Below are 15,306 nucleotides of genomic sequence, written 5' to 3'. Positions count from 1 at the left end.
GCACTATTTCATTCACTCCTCACCACAACCCCATAGCACTGCCTCTGTTTTACTGGGGAGGAAAGCTCTGAGAGGCAGAGTGATTGGCACCAAGAAGGAAACCCACGTCTGCCTGTCCCCAGCACCTGCCCCACGGTGCACAGACCACTGATCCAGGAGGGCCTGGGAGACAATTCTATGTTGCATAGTTAGACAACTGCTCTCAGACCCTTCCTGCCCACACGTGCCCACTCTCCCCCTGGTCTCAGCTTCCTTGAAGGGGAGGGGAGGGGGTGTGTGAGCAGAGGGAGGACATGGGGGGTGTTGTGGCCCTGGAATTACCCCCTTGTCCCCGTGCAGGTCCAAGCCCGGCTCTACCTCTTCCTGGCCACAGAACTTAAGGCCATTCCTTCACCTGTCTGAGCTTTGGTTTAATGGAGGTAAAATGAGAATAATAAGAGCTTCTGGGAATTAAACAAAACAACGTATGTAAACTTAGCAAACCCTCAGTGAATGGCTGCTGTCATCATCCTCATTAGAATATGTACCATTATTATTATTATTATTATTACTATCAGTACACAAAACGACAGCCAGCAAACAACTCAGCACTTGCTATCCTTGTTTTCTGACAAAGGAGATCAAGATGCAAACAGATAAGCTTCAGTAAGGAAAAGAAAGAAAGACCTTGTGTTTGGGTCAGCGGGCAAGGGTTCTAGAAGTTGTGGGGAAAGGTGGGATGGCCTGATTAGAAGCTGGACCCACAAGGTTAGTGGAGTAGCTCATTAATTCCTTCTGATCTGGGGATCCAAGGGTCTCCGTCTCCCTCCCATCATAGCTGACCTCTTGTTTCCCTCCAACTGTTACACAAGGGGCCCCAGGGTCAGAGGTCACTCACCGCCATGACCAATTCAAATGGGTACTTGTAGACGCAGACAGGAGACTGGTACTTCTGCACCATGTTCTCGCAGGACCACCAGCGGAAGCCAGCCAGGCAGGAATGGGCACAGAGCCTGGGTGAGGGTATCTGGTGAGGGAGCAGCTCCCTCCACGGGAAGCAGGAACCCTGACCACTGCTCCCCCAGCAAGGGGCAGGCCCATCCCTCTGGCCCCATCCACACATCTCCCCTGCCCTCAAAGCAAAGGGGCCGATGTGATTCCCAAATTACTTTGGGCCATGCCCCAAACACTTGCCCTGTCCATTACTCAATGCCCCAGACCACACTCACTCCTCAGGAGCAATCAGTACCCCCAAACGTTCCTCCATCCTCATGCTGAGGGCCCCCGGAAAACCCCATAAAGCCACCCACCTGGAAGCACACACATTCGCAATTCTTACACTCCCACAATTCATTCACCCACTGCACCCCACAGCTTACCATGGGCGTCCCGACCCTGCAGTCCCCCCAAGAATCATTGCACCTGCCCTCCCATTTTCCTCCAAGACACCCTAACATACGCACACAGTCTTCACCAAATTTCACACGCACTGTCTCTGCCACACACGCGCACACATGCACGACTCCCCTCCCACACGAGACCGCCCTTGCATACGCACTCAACTTTGCACACACGCCCAGCTCCCTGGAGCACGCACCTACTCAACTCCATGCTCGCACACAGCATCCCCTCTAGGATGCGCATAGAGGTTCACACACACGCACACACACTGATGCATGCGCCCACACGCATGCACGCACAGGTCCCCCGAAGCCCCGCTCACCCTAGCCCTCGGAGTCTCCGAGACGCAGCCCCGCGGCAGCACGGAGCTGAGCCCGCCCGGATCCCCCGCGGCCGCCTGGCCCAGAGCGCAGCACCTGGGGCGGGGCGCAACCGCGATCGCTGGACCCTGCAGTCCGGGCCGGCGATCGCCGAGCGCGGGGCGTCCTGACCAGCACACCCTGCGTCCGGGCCGGTCAGGGAGGGGCCTGCGGGAGGGGGGAGCGCTCCAGGACCCAGGACAGCGGAGGTCCCGGCCTGGCCTGGCCCCGCCCCCGCCCTCCCTCTCCGCTCAGCCCCGGCCCCGCCCAGATTTACCCCCTGGACAGGCCCCGCCCCAGACTGGCCCCACCCCAGCCTTAGCCCCTCCCTTCATTTTTATGCATCCTTCTTTGACCACGCCCCCACCCCGGCCCTTTCTCCAGACTGGCCACTCCTCATGCAGGCCACGCTTCCATAGGGTCCCGCCCCTAAAGCACGCAGCCTCAGGGGTGGCTCAGCCCCAGGAAGACCCCGCCCCAAGGCTCCAACCCCAGTCTAGCTCTGCTCCCAGGCGAACCCTTGCCCCACCCAGCCCCGCTGGCCCTAGTACAGTTCACGTTTGGCCCCTTCCCTAACTCGGGTCAACCCCCTCCTCCTGGGCTCTGAATCTGCTCCCTCCACTGGCTACGCCCCAGAGCCCTTCTGGCCCTGCCCTAAGACGCCAACGTGCATCTTTCATTCACATGCTTGCTTTTACAGAGCTCCTGCTAAGTGTCAGGCCTTTCTAGGCGCTGGAGAGTCATCAGTGAACACAACAGGTAAAAAATCCTTGCCCTCGTAGAGTTTACATTTCAGTGGGGGAGACAGACATTAAATAAATAAGGCAAATGTATAGTACTATGTGAGATGGGGGGAAATACCAAGGTGAAAAAATAACCAGGGAAGGGATTCAAGAAGCGAGCGGAGTGAGGGTACAATTTAAAACAGGGTGGACTGGGGCTTCCCCGGGAGGGTGACGATTTCCCATCCTTCTCACTTTAGCTCACAAGTAAACCCTCCCGGCCCTCCCAGGATCCCGGGGACCCAGCCTTCCTTCCACAGCCCTCCCTTCCTTCTCCCCATCTGTTTGTCCTGGAGGAGCCAAGAAGCTGGCTCTGGACAGCCTTGTCATCCGTGTATTCATTCACTTGACATTTACTAAGCACCTACTATGTGCCAGCACTGTGTGACTTCACCCATTTGCAAGAGGGAGTCAGACAAGCTGCCTGCCCTTGCGTGGCCCACAGTTCTGGGCAGGGAGAGTGTGTACAGGGAGACAGACAGCGCTCTGTTTAGCAAATATATGGTTGCAGCTTGTGATAAAGAGCCCGTTTGCTTCCTTCCTAGCGTGTGTCACACTCTGTAATCACCTTATTTATTCATTCATTTTATTTATTTGTAGGTCTGACCCAGGAGACTGTGAGCTCCGCAAGGGCAAGAGACCGTGTCTTCTTATTCATCTGCCCCACGTCCGCAGGATCTTACTGGGGACATGGAACACGGGTAAGTACTCTGCGTTTTCTTGGTTAAGGTTATCAAGAATGGAAATGGAGCACACGGTTCCCATCCCTGCCACAAGGTGGCAGCAAACGACAGTCCATGGCTCCTGGGGTCGCCACCAAGGGGAATTGTCGAGGAAGATGGGAGTCCGGGGTGTATCGCTGGACCCGGGGTTCATCAGGGAAACTCATGCTCCTCCTGGGCGTCAGTGCAGGACGCGTAGTGAGCATTCACACTGTTGGCCGTTGTTACAGCACGAAAGGCATTGAGTTGGCACAAAGTAACCACAAATTAGGATGTTTACACGTGGAAAGGTGGGGCGGAGCAATATATCCCAAACTCTCCAACTCCTAAGACTTCCCTCAGCAGGGTGCATGTTGAAATCCCGTGCACTGCTCGAAGAGCCCGAGAACGTGCTTGTTTAACAAGCTCCCCAAGTGGTTCTTCTAAGCGGACAGGCCTGGGGGGGATCTTGGAGTGTGGGGGGATCTTGGAGGTCATTCCTAGCGCCTGGGGATCCCAGGATGCTTGGAGTAAATGCCAGCCCTGGGGAGGGAGCCGGTGCGCTCTCGTAAGTGGGGGAGGTCCGCTCGCAAGAGCTCCTCCCAGTTGTGGGCGTGCTCACGCTCCTATTATACTTTTCCACCCAGGCTGAATCGTCCTGGCCACCCCACTCGTGTCTTCTTGGCCACAGAAGGTGGCAGCTTGGGGGAGTAGGAGCTGGCGTGGGAGATAAAGGGGTTGGGAGCAAGAAAAGTCACGAGGAGCAGAGGAGAGGCCCTGAGACTGCGGGGAGTCTCCAGGTCTCCTGGCTACCATCAGCGCCGCCCCTGCCCGCAACCGGTGAGGAGGCCACTGGGTTGCGGGGGGGGGGGGGGGGGGGGGGGAGGGGGGGGAGGGGTGCGACCGCTGCGTGGGTACAGAGAGCTCAAAGTGGAAAATGGGGCCTAGAAGGGAATGAGAGTCTCACTCCCTCCTCCTCCAGCCAAGAGAAGGGAATTAGTAATAGCACCACCTGCCACGTGCTTCCTATTCCTATCAATCACTCCTACAGTTTATTGAGCACTTACTTGGCACGTGCTGTATCAGGCACAGTTCGAAGGCTTTACAAACATTCACACATTTAATCCTCAAAAATAACCCCTGTAGGGATGAAAATGTTTTTGCGCTCCACAGAGGTGGTGGTTGCACAACACGGCGAATGCACTAAATTGCCACTGACTTGTATGCATTAAAATGGTTAATTTTATGTTATATAACGATACCTAAATGAAAACAAACAAAGCAAAAAACCTTTTAAGGCCAAAACTCTGTTGATCCTTGTTATAAAGACAAGGAAACTAAGGCACAGGGAGGTTGAGTAACTTGCCCTAGGTCACACAGCTAGTAAGGAACTCAAACCCAGGACTTCTTGCCCCAGGGCTGCAGCGGAAGTACCCAGAAGATGTGATTTCCCAGCCTGAGCTGCAAAGATATCCAGGCATCCTGGTTCGGGACTGAGGATACCAAAAGAATGGGCTGATTCGATGGGAACACTTGGAGGCATGAAGTCAGTCTCAGGGGCGGGACGTTCAGCCTCTATCTGCCGCTTCCTTCTTGCCCTGTGAGAATGACCGAGCCACAGCTGCCTTTTGGCATGGTGGGTTTTGAAGACTCCAGAAACCATCTCGCATGTTTGAATATCTTCCCACAGTTGGGCCACTGCCACAGGAAATTCAGCCATCAGTAATGCATTTATTTGAGTAAAACACTGGGCCCAATCCAAACACAGATGCCCCCAGAAGGCATCCTGCAGGGAAATGTCCTCGGAAAGCTTAATGTGACACTGCGGGGAGGGGGCGGGGGAGCTGGTGGGGAGTGAGAGGGTCCAGAGTCCAGACCCTTGTGGGGACACAAGCGGCCCTTGATCTGGGCCCTAGAATACATAAAGGCCCTGGGAGGGTGCTGAAGCTGGAGAGAGTGGGACATTTTTTTTATTATGATAAAACATACATAACATAAAAATTACAAATTTTAACCATTTTCAAGTGTACAATTCAGTGGCTTTTAGTACATTCACAAGGCTTTGCATCCATCACTGCTGTCTAGTTCCAGAACATTTTCATCACCCCAAAAGAAAACCAATACCCATCAAGCAGTCACTCCTCCTTCCTCCCTCCCCCCAGCTCCAGCAACCCTCAGTCTGCTTTCTGCCTCGCATCTCATTTGTCCTGGGCTGCTCCTAATCCTGTTCCTTCTTCCTCCTCCCAAGAGCAGAGCTCAGAGACCTCCTAGATTGGGGACCTTCCAGGGCCATCAGGGTCATTGGCAGGGTGGCCATGTACAGGTATGTAGGTTGTAGCCTGCACAACTCTGTGTGGTTGTCCTGGTCATTGGGCCACTTTAACTGAGCGGAGGCTGAGTCCAGGGGAGCCTCACCCAGAGGGCCATACAGCCAGGCCCCACCCACCTCAACCCCCAGCCCACCCCCAAGTCCAGTCACTTCCACACAGGCTTTGGGATTCCAGCAGGCGCTACATGTGGAGTTGGGGTCCAAAGGCAAGTAAAGCCTCTGAGCCCCAGGAGCTCTCAGCGAGGAGGGGAGGAAGTGAAAGGAAGGTAGGATGCCCCAGGAGAGTCAGCAGGGAGCTAGGGAGGGGGCTGGGCGGCACAGTGGTGAGTGCTGGGTGCCGGAGTCAGGTTGGCCTGGGTGTGAGTTCTGGCTCTGTTACCTTCCAGTGTCCCTGCAGTGTATGTGGCTGCAGTGTCCCCTCCTTTAACATGGGGATAATGCGGAAATTATTCAGCCTTAAAAAAGGAAGGAAAGGTTCATGGATGAACCCTGAAGACATTATGCTCAGTGAAAGAAGCCAGACACAAAAGGACAAATATTATATGATCCCATTTATATGTGATACCTAGAGTCGTCAAGTTCACAGAGACAGAAAGTAGAAGGGTGGTTGCCAGGGCACGGAGAGGGGGAGTGGGGAGTTAATGTTTAATGGGTGCAGAGTTTCAGTTTTGCAAGATGAGGAAATTGTGGAGATGGATAGTGGTGATGGTTGCACAGCAGTGTGAGTGTATTTAATGCCACTGAACTTGCACTTAAAAATGGTTAAAATGGTAAATTTTATGTTATGTATATTTGATCACAATAATAAAAAAAAAAATCACATTGGAAAAGTCTGAAACAAAATAGTGGTAAATAGTGCCAGCTTGGAGAGAGGGTCCATCTCCCATGACACTCTGTTGAGAGCATGGCGTTGAGATGGAAGGGGAAGGAGACACCCACTCCCTGACCCCCTACTCTTCCACCTCCACCCATGACCTTCCTTTGGCCCAGAGTCACCATGATGGTGGCAGATAAAGTCCCCTGTGGGGAAGGGAAGAAGGGACCCCATGTATGAATTTCCCACTGCTGTTGTAACAGATCAGCACACTCTTTAGTGGCTTAAAAAACAACACAAATGTATTATCTTACAATTCTAGAGGTCAGAACCTGAAATCAGCCGCGCTGGGCTACGATCAAGGTGTCGGCAGGGATGTACTTCTGGAGGCTCTGAGGGGAGAATCCGTTTCCTTGCCTTTTCCTGCTTCTGTAGCCTGTGTTCCTTGGCTTGTGGCCTCTTCTTCCTTCCTCAAGCCATGTCTCTCTAATCTCTGCCTAAGTCGGGCATCCCATGGCCTTCTCTGCTGATGTGTCTCTGTCTCCAGTCTCCCTCTGCCTTTCTATTATAAGGACTCCTGTCGTTGGATGCAGGGCCCACGGTAAATCCAGGATGATCTCATCTTGAGATCCTTAGTTTCATTACATCTTTAAAGACCCTTTTTCCAAATAAGTTCACATTTCCATGTTGCAGGGGGTTAGGACTTGGACTTGTTGTCTTTGGGGGACCACCATTAGCCCACTGCAGGGCCCAGCTTGCGACTGTACCCTGGGTTGATTTGCCTCTCCTGGGGTGCTCTCCCCCATGTCCCTGCTCCTGTGCCCAAGGGTCACTTTCAAAAGCAAAGCCCCTGCACCCAAGCTCTGTGTTCACGGGGACCTGGGCCAGGACCGCTGTGGCCTCTGACTCCTCTAGGTTGAAAGGAGGAGTGTCGCTCTTGCCTTTCAGCAGATTAGATGTTACGCCAGCCCCCCATCCAAGTCAGATCAGCGCCGGGGAGCAGGGACGGGCAGAGGAAGAGGTAGGGCTGCGATTGCGTTGAGTCAGAGGTCTGGGAGGGATGAAGGAGGCTGGCCCATGGTGCTGGAGATGGCACTCCAACATCAAGAGGTCAGCTCGGGTCATGATTCTGCCCACCAAGCTGGGTCAGACCAAGGGGCTAGGGGCAGACAGCCTCAGGCTCTGAAAGCTAAACTTGGCCCCTTCAACAGACCCCAAGTGACCCCCACAGCTCAGTCCCTGAGGCCCTAGCTGCCCAACCAGCCCCTACCCCAAGCTGCCCCTGCTTTGAGGAGAGGCCAGGGTTCCGGGCCATCCACTTCTCCCCTCTGCCTGGGGCCACCCGATGTGACAGTCAGCAGTCACAGGCAGCTATTTATTTATTTATTTGGCCACACTGCACAGCATGCGGGATCTTAGCTCCCCAGCCAGGGAACAAACCCACGCCCCCTGCAATGCAAGTGCAGATTCCTAACCACTGGACTGCCAGGGAAGTCCCAAAGGCAGCTATTTAACATGTCATATGTTCATGTAAATAAAAAATATAAACAACAAAATTAAACATCCAGTTGCACGAGCCACATTCCAAGCGCTCAATAGCTACACGTGGCTCGTGCTTCCCTTAAAATACAGAATATTTCCGGCATTGCAGGAAGTTCCTTTGGCCAGGGCTGCTCTGAGTCATCCCTGGACCAGCAGAGGTTGCACCCTTTCTTGGGAAGAGGATGAACTGGGTGGGTGTGGAGTAGGGACCCCAGGGCCAGGAGGAGGGGGTGTTTGTCCAGAGCCGGTTTGTGTTGACTCATCGGTTCCGAGGCCTGAGCCCGGGTGAGGGATTAAGACTGAGCCAGTGACCAGAGAATGGCCCGGGAGGGCAGCCTGTGGTGACTGGGCCTCCTGGGTCCAGAGCAGGAATGTTTGACCTCAGCAGAGAGAGTGGACAAAGGGCCCGGGCAGGTCCAGACTGGGGTAGACAGGCAAACTCGCGGACATAGGGGCAGCTCTAGTTTAAATCACAAATGGCAAAAACACAGCACCTACTGGTTCACTTGCTACAGCCTAGACTTCCTTTCCTGCAAGGCCTACGGACCCCCGCCTTCCTGACCCCCATCCACCTTTCCAGAGCCTGATGCTTTCATCGTTCATCTGCCACTGCCCCGTGGATGGGCATTTAAGTCATTTCACTTGTTTAAATGCGGTTGTCGGCTTGCTTTTCTATCCCTTCCTCGTCCCAGACCGGGGCATACAGGCTGTATCTTGTTAGCTACTGTGTCTCCAGGACGGGGTATACAGTAGGTGCTCCATCAATGGATGGGTGAACATGTGGGAGGCACTTTGTGGGCAAGAGGTCAAGATCCTCCCCTCGGGACAAAGAAACCTGATTCCCATGGAAACATCAGTGATGCTCAGGAGGGAGGAGAAGGAGGAGGGAACCTGGGGTCCCTGCCTGCCTCCAGTGAGAGGCTCCAACCAGCCTCAGCCTGGGGTCTGGACACTTTCCTCACAGTATCCCCGGGACCCCCAGTCTGTGACTGTGCCTGGGGTGCTCCATCCTTGGGGACATGGGAGAGGTGCCATCATCCACCAGGGACCTCATACTTACACCGTCCCCACCCCAGTCCTCTGCCGCCAACTCCCTGAAGGCAGGAACGTGTGTCCATTGTATTCCACTTGTATCCTGAGTGCCTAGAGCAGGACTTGTTACATAGTAGGTGCTCAATAAATATTGGACGAATGGACGAATAACTCCCTTCTCTTCCACCATGGTCCTGACTCAGGACCTACTAGCCCTTGGTTGGTCCTCCTCTGGGGATCTTCCCCAGGACCATGGTGCAGTGACCCTCTCATTCACTCACTCATTCATTCATTCAACATGACACTGGGCACCTACTCTGTGCCTGGCACCTGCTGAATGGTGGTGGAGGTGGAGACAAGGGTGCTGGCTCAGACCGCAGGGTTTAAATCCTGAGGCCCCTCCTGACCTTCCTGAGCAGGCACTGAATGCCTTGGAGCTTCAGTTTCCACATCTGAAAAATGGGGAGAGGAAGAGGGCCAGTTTGTCATCTTTGTTGTGGCGATGGTTTCACCATTGTGTGCTTGTGTCAAAACTCATCAGATGGTACACTTTAAATATATATACACTCTGTTGTACGCCCATCACACCTCAACGAAGCTAGAAAACACAGTGCCGACCCTCTGAGCCAAGCACTTAGCACAGGGCCTGGCATATAGTAAACACTCAACAGATGTTGTTATTGTGTGTCATTGTTATGTGTCTTACTTCACTGAATCCTTTTAAGACTCTATGGAGCAGGTGCCAGAGAGTCCCCATTTTGCAGATGGAGAAACCCAAGTTTGGAGAGTTGAAGACATTTCCCCAGGGTCACATGGCTAGGAAATGAAGGAGCTGGGATTTGACATCTTAGCTCCCTGGCTCTTCCCCATTTTACAGATGGAGAAATTGAGGTTCAGTGAGGTTAAGCCCCCTGCCTAAGATCACACAGCTGGGCGCATGGCAGAGCCAGGATTCAAATCCAGGTTGGCTTCAAGCTAAAACCTGATTTGATTCCATATTCTCTCCCCTGTGGCCTGGCCTGGCCATTACTCAGGCCCCCAGGCACAGGAGGGAATGGGGTCCTGCCCTCCTGACCTAGGCCATTCCCAGGGGCTGTAACACACTGGCCCCAGAAATGTAGCCCCACCGGTCTGGGCAGCATGAGCCCTGGCAGGCAGGGCAGGAGGAAGTAAGCTTGGTCGTGGGGAGGGGAGTTTGGGGGTTGGGTTGGATAACCTGTCCTGCGAGGATCCCAGGCCTGGCAGAGCCTGTCTGGCCCCATGGCCCCACCCAGCTCCACTCACTGCCCTGACAGCGTGACCTCCTCACTGAGTGGCCCTCACAGCTTGATCTAAGAGGCCCAAGGATGGGCTTGAAAAGAGGTGTCCAGAGATGTGGGGTAGGTTGTGCTGGAAAGCCACCCAGAGTTCAAGATGAAGCCTGGATCTACAAGATGCGATGATGGGGCAGTCTGGCTGGGCCAGAGTGGATGCCAGCCTGTGGGTGAGGCCAGGTCCAAGAGTTCCCCTGCTGAGCAGAGGGTTAACCCCTCAGTGGCTGGGTCCTGGGGCAAGGGCCAGGGTGGCCAGGACCTCCAGCCCCTATTCAACCGCTGGTCAGGAGCTGTTTGAATACTTTGATAGCAGACATAGGTGTACAGGTGCACACCTGCATCCAGAGAGGGCCAGCAGGAAGGTCATCTGAGCAGTGGCTCCCTTGGGGAGCAGCAGAGTGGGGCTGCCTGGCAGGCAGTAAATAGGTGGCCAGGATGAGGCAGCCTTCCAGGGGCCCTGGGCCGGTGGGGGCCTGAATCACATTCTTGGGGGATGACTCAGGGGCAGGCCAAGTGGGTGACTCACCATGTACCTTCTCCTGTCCCTGCTGCCAGGGCCCAGCCTCCCCTCTGGTCCCAGGGGGGCTGTGGGGAGCTCACTAGGCCCCCAGCCCAGGGCTGAGTGTGTCAGCCCATGTGGGCTGGAGGGCCAACATGATTTTCCATCCCCTGCATTGTTTTGCAAGAAAAGTAAATACATGTTACAAAACTCAGGGTGAAGCTGGGTCAGCCCCCTCCTGTCCCCTTGGAGGGCAGGGAGGAGAGGGACCTCCATGCCAGGTGCTCTGCACACATCACCAAGCGCTGGCTCATCCCCATTTTACAGATGGGGAAACCCGGTTCAGAGAGGTTAAGCCACATACCCAAGGTCACACAGCTGGTTGTATGGCAGAGCCAGGATTCAAACAGAGGTTGGCCTCAAGCTACAGCCTGTGGGTTCTTCCCAGGCAGGTATAGACCAGGGCCTGAGCATGGGCTGCATCTCTTTCTGTTCACAGCTGTGTTTCTCAGGGTGGCCCAGGAACCCACACGCTTCAGCATCCCAGGGAGTATGTGTTTGTTAACATGCAGATTCCTGGGCTGTACCAAGACCCACCCACCTGTAATCTCAGAAGAGGGACCTTGGAATCTGTATTTTTAAATGCTCCCCAGATTGGGGTGAGGCCATACCATTGGAGATGGGAGAATGACTGTCTGCAGAAGAATGGGCTGGGCCTCCGCCCTAGGAGAAAAGGCTCTGTGGTAAGGAACCTGCACACCCCTCTCTCCAGGACTGGGGCAATGCTGCCCTTCTTGTTTCAAACTGGTTCACAGAAACACCCCAGCCAGCCAGGGAGTGAGTGAGCACCTCTCCAGCTGCTGGGGAAACATTGACAGCAAATAGGGAGGGTGTGGGTGACCCTTCAGAAGGTGGTGGTCCTCCTGGGAGCCGGCAGCCTGGCCCAGCTGTAGGGAGGGGACAGAGTTCAGGGCCTGGTTGCCAGGGAACAGGATGGCCCTACGGGTACTATCTCCGTGAGGTTAACCGTCACATAAACCGCAGGAAAGCAAACACTCCCCCTGAGACCCCACCCCACGGCACAGGCAGAGCAGATGAGTCACTTGGCATAAGAGGGCTCCATGGAAGCAAACAAATCCCATCTGCCCAGAGGAGAACTCACAGGGCCAGGTCACAGCTCCCATCCCGTCCGGCCTGCCCACAGAGCAGCGTGCACACGCGTGTACACATGTGCACACACACATACACACACATACACAGCAGCACCAGCTCAGAAACCAGATTTTAGAGACTGGAGGGAGGAGGGATGGTGCAGCACAACTCAAATTCCTCCCTCAATCTGCTAATTCTCCCTGAAGCACCTGGGCTGGGCCCAGCCTAGTCAGCGGAAGCCTGGCCCCTATGCCCGAGCCCAGGAGGGTGGAGGCGGGTGGGGGTCTGAGGGCGCGGGGCCAGAGCAGGCTAACCCAGGAACCAGCCCAGCTGGGCACGGGGCCTCTCAGTACTCTTCCCTGGAACATGAGATAAGAGAGCTTCCTCCTGCGGGGGAGGACTGGGAAGGCTTCACCGGTATGGGTCCTTGGGGAGAGTCAGTCAGCTGAAGCATGTTGGCCACATGCCATGTTGCCTGGCACGGAGTTGGTCCTCAATAAACGAGAAATGGCATTAAATCATGTGTCACAGGTGTCACTCAGCAGCTGAGCTTCAAGCCTGCTAACCTGGAGGTCTCTACTTAGGTTCCCTCTCAGAAGCCAAATTTCACTTTTCTAGGAGGTGTGGAGAAGGAAGATATGAAAGTTTGGAGAAGTCCAGAGTTCTGACACATTTTGGAGGAGTTCCTGTAATTGCTTGTAACCCTCAACCCCATGAGCACGAGCCTCCAGCTGCAGAGGTAATCCCCTCCCATTTGTGGAGCCCTCACTCAGTGCCAGGGGGCATACCAAGTGCTTAACACATGGGATCTCACCCTAGGAGGTGGATGCTATAGTTGTGCCCATTCCACAGATGAGGAAAACTGAGGCTCAGAGAGACAAAATGACCTGCCCACAAGCTGTTCACATAACTGAAAAGGACTGAGCGAGGACTCCACCCCAGGACTCCCCAGGCTGCTCCCCCTCCTCCCCATCTTCAGAGCTCTGATAACGCTCTTCTCCCCAGACTCATCCCAGTTGGCTTTGTATTTGTTTTTAATTAATTGATTGATTAATTAATTAATTTGGCTGCATCGGGTCTTAGTTGTGGCATGTGGGATCTTCTCTGCGGCCTGCAGGGTCCTTCGTTGCGGTGCACAGGCTCTCTAGTCGTGGCGCATGGACTTAGTTGCTCCACGGCATGTGGGATCTTAGTTCCCTGACCAGGGATCGAACCCACGTCCCCTGCATTGGAAGGCGGATTCTTAACCACTGGACCACCAGGGAAGTCTGGCTTTGTAGTTGTTGTATCTTTGTCTCTGACCTTAGACTATCAGCAACTTGAAGGTAGAGAGGCTTCTTTCCTCAGCATGGGTTCTATTTTGCCCAAGTGTTATATCTTCCAAAATCCTTATCAACCAGCATCTTTCAGTCCAGTCAGAATGTCCTACAAGGAAGGAGGTTAGTACCATAGAGTGTGGTACTGAGTGGGCACTGACAGAGGGGCACAAAGTGGGGAGGGGGCAGGGGAGAGGGCGGCAGGGAAGGCTCTGGGAAGAGGGAATGCCAGGCTTGGGTCATTTTGAAATGAGTTTTTAAAGAGTAGCTGAAAAAAGCCATTGGAAAAGCAATCTAAGTACATATAAAAATAATATCCAAAGGAAATTTTAAAAAATAAACTAAAATCCAAACACTATAAAAGAGCGTATAATGAAAATTCAGATTTCTCTCCTGAGGGGACTCATGGCTAGCAGTTTGTTGTGGAACCTTCCAGAAGTTTTCTGTGTGTATATGCACATACATTCCCTGCTTCTCCCTCACACTTTGCTGCTGGTGCCTGACTACATATATGACATCTCATTCTTTTCCAGCTGCACGGTCTTCCCGGTGTAGATATGCCCTGGGTTATTTAACCACCTGACCCTGATCCCAGTGGCCAGCAGGTTGTTTCCAGGGCCTCCTCCCTGGCAACACTACTGCCATGAACGTTCCCTAAGGTAGGTTTAGCCTCCAAGGGAAAGGTAGTCAGGAGAAGGAAGGAAAAGGGTTTCCACGCAGGGTTGTGCCACAAAGCAGGGTGATGGACAGTGTTCCTTCCTGAGCCCTTTGGCTCACCTGGGGTGCAGGAAGGGGTCCTGGGTGAGCAAGCTTTGTCCACAGTTCGGGCTTCTGTAGACCCCGGGTCCCTGCGCCTGCCCAGCCTGTGTGCTGAAGCCTTGGCTCCTCCCTGACACCTGCTCCCAATGTCGGCTGGCTGGACTTGCAGTCTCTAGGTGCCAGCCAAGCCCTGTCCTAACCTCAGACTTGGGAAGGGCAGTCCCTTCAGGATGGAGGGAATTGCTCAAGCCCTCGGCTGCCTTGTGAGGAACTCCCTACCTAGGACGGGCGTCTGAGAGAGCAGCCAGGCAGAGCCAAGTTCAGAGGGGAAAGAAAGGTTAGGTTTGACTGGAAGGTCTGTTCAGGTTTCTCCACCTGAGCAGGTGGGGAGCTGCAGGCAGGATCCCTCACTCCTGACTTCTCATAAGAGGCCAGGGACCACCAGGGGCACTTGCTAAAAGTTCAGATTCCTGGGACCCTTCCTGTGCTCCCCAGTCAGGAGCTGGGGGTGTGTCAAGGCCCTGGAATCTGCATTTTACAAACTCCCCTGGAGATCCTGAGCTGCGGCACCCCCCAGGGTCCTTTATCCTTTTTAGGTCCCCAGACCCCTTTGAAAAGTTAACAATTTGAGGTCATCAATTTATTATTATTATTACTATTATTATTAATATGTGTCATTCCCCCTCCCTTAAGAGAAAGGCTCTTTGCTGTTTTTTTGGTTTTTCCCTTTCCTCATCAACGCAGAAGAACCAGGCAGCCAAGGCTGGGAGAGTGTTCATGTCTGTTGAATGAGTCAATGAATGAACCCGTTGAAAGAGATAGACCCTCCCCCCAAAAATGCACATTTGGACACACACATTTTGAAAGCAACTGTAGGAGGATCCACAGACCCGCTTAAGCCCATCTGCAGATGCCCCCTTAGGAATAAGGTTTTCCTAAAGTCTCTGTAATGCTTCAAAACTGAAGTCCTTTGGTGGCAGGGACACCAGTGGCCTAAAGGACATTATTCTCAGATGCTCTGGGGTCTGGGACAGGAAAAGCCTGTAGGCATCAACTTCCCCACCAACCTCCTTATTTTTATTTTATTTTTATTTTTTATTTATTTATTTTTTTGGCGGTACACGGGCCTCTCACTGTTGTGGCCTCTCCCGTTGCGGAGCACAGGCTCCGGACGCGCAGGCTCAGCGGCCATGGCTCACGGGCCCAGCCGCTCCGCTGCATGTGGGATCTTCCCGGACCGGGACACGAATCCGTGTCCCCTGCATCGGCAGGCGGACTCTCAAACACTGCGCCATCAGGGAAGCCCCACCTCCTTATTTTTAAAATAA

General features: G+C 53.9%; 1 protein-coding gene across 1 annotated transcript in view; it reads right to left on the bottom strand.

The window, feature by feature from the left end:
- SEC14L5 (SEC14 like lipid binding 5) overlaps positions 1-940 on the bottom strand; it is a 41,667-nt gene extending 40,727 nt beyond the window's left edge. Inside the window, exon 1 of the mRNA XM_060033033.1 lies at positions 878-940. Coding sequence (XP_059889016.1) covers positions 878-940 — 63 coding nt within the window. The remainder of the gene's footprint in view (positions 1-877) is intronic.
- Between the last annotated feature and the right edge of the window lie 14,366 nt (positions 941-15,306).

Source organism: Delphinus delphis, chromosome 15 (genome assembly GCF_949987515.2).
Source record: "Delphinus delphis chromosome 15, mDelDel1.2, whole genome shotgun sequence".
Classification (NCBI taxonomy): Eukaryota; Metazoa; Chordata; class Mammalia; order Artiodactyla; family Delphinidae; genus Delphinus; species Delphinus delphis.
The sequence above is the reverse complement of the archived record's forward strand: the minus strand, read 5'-3'. Positions and strand labels throughout refer to the sequence as shown.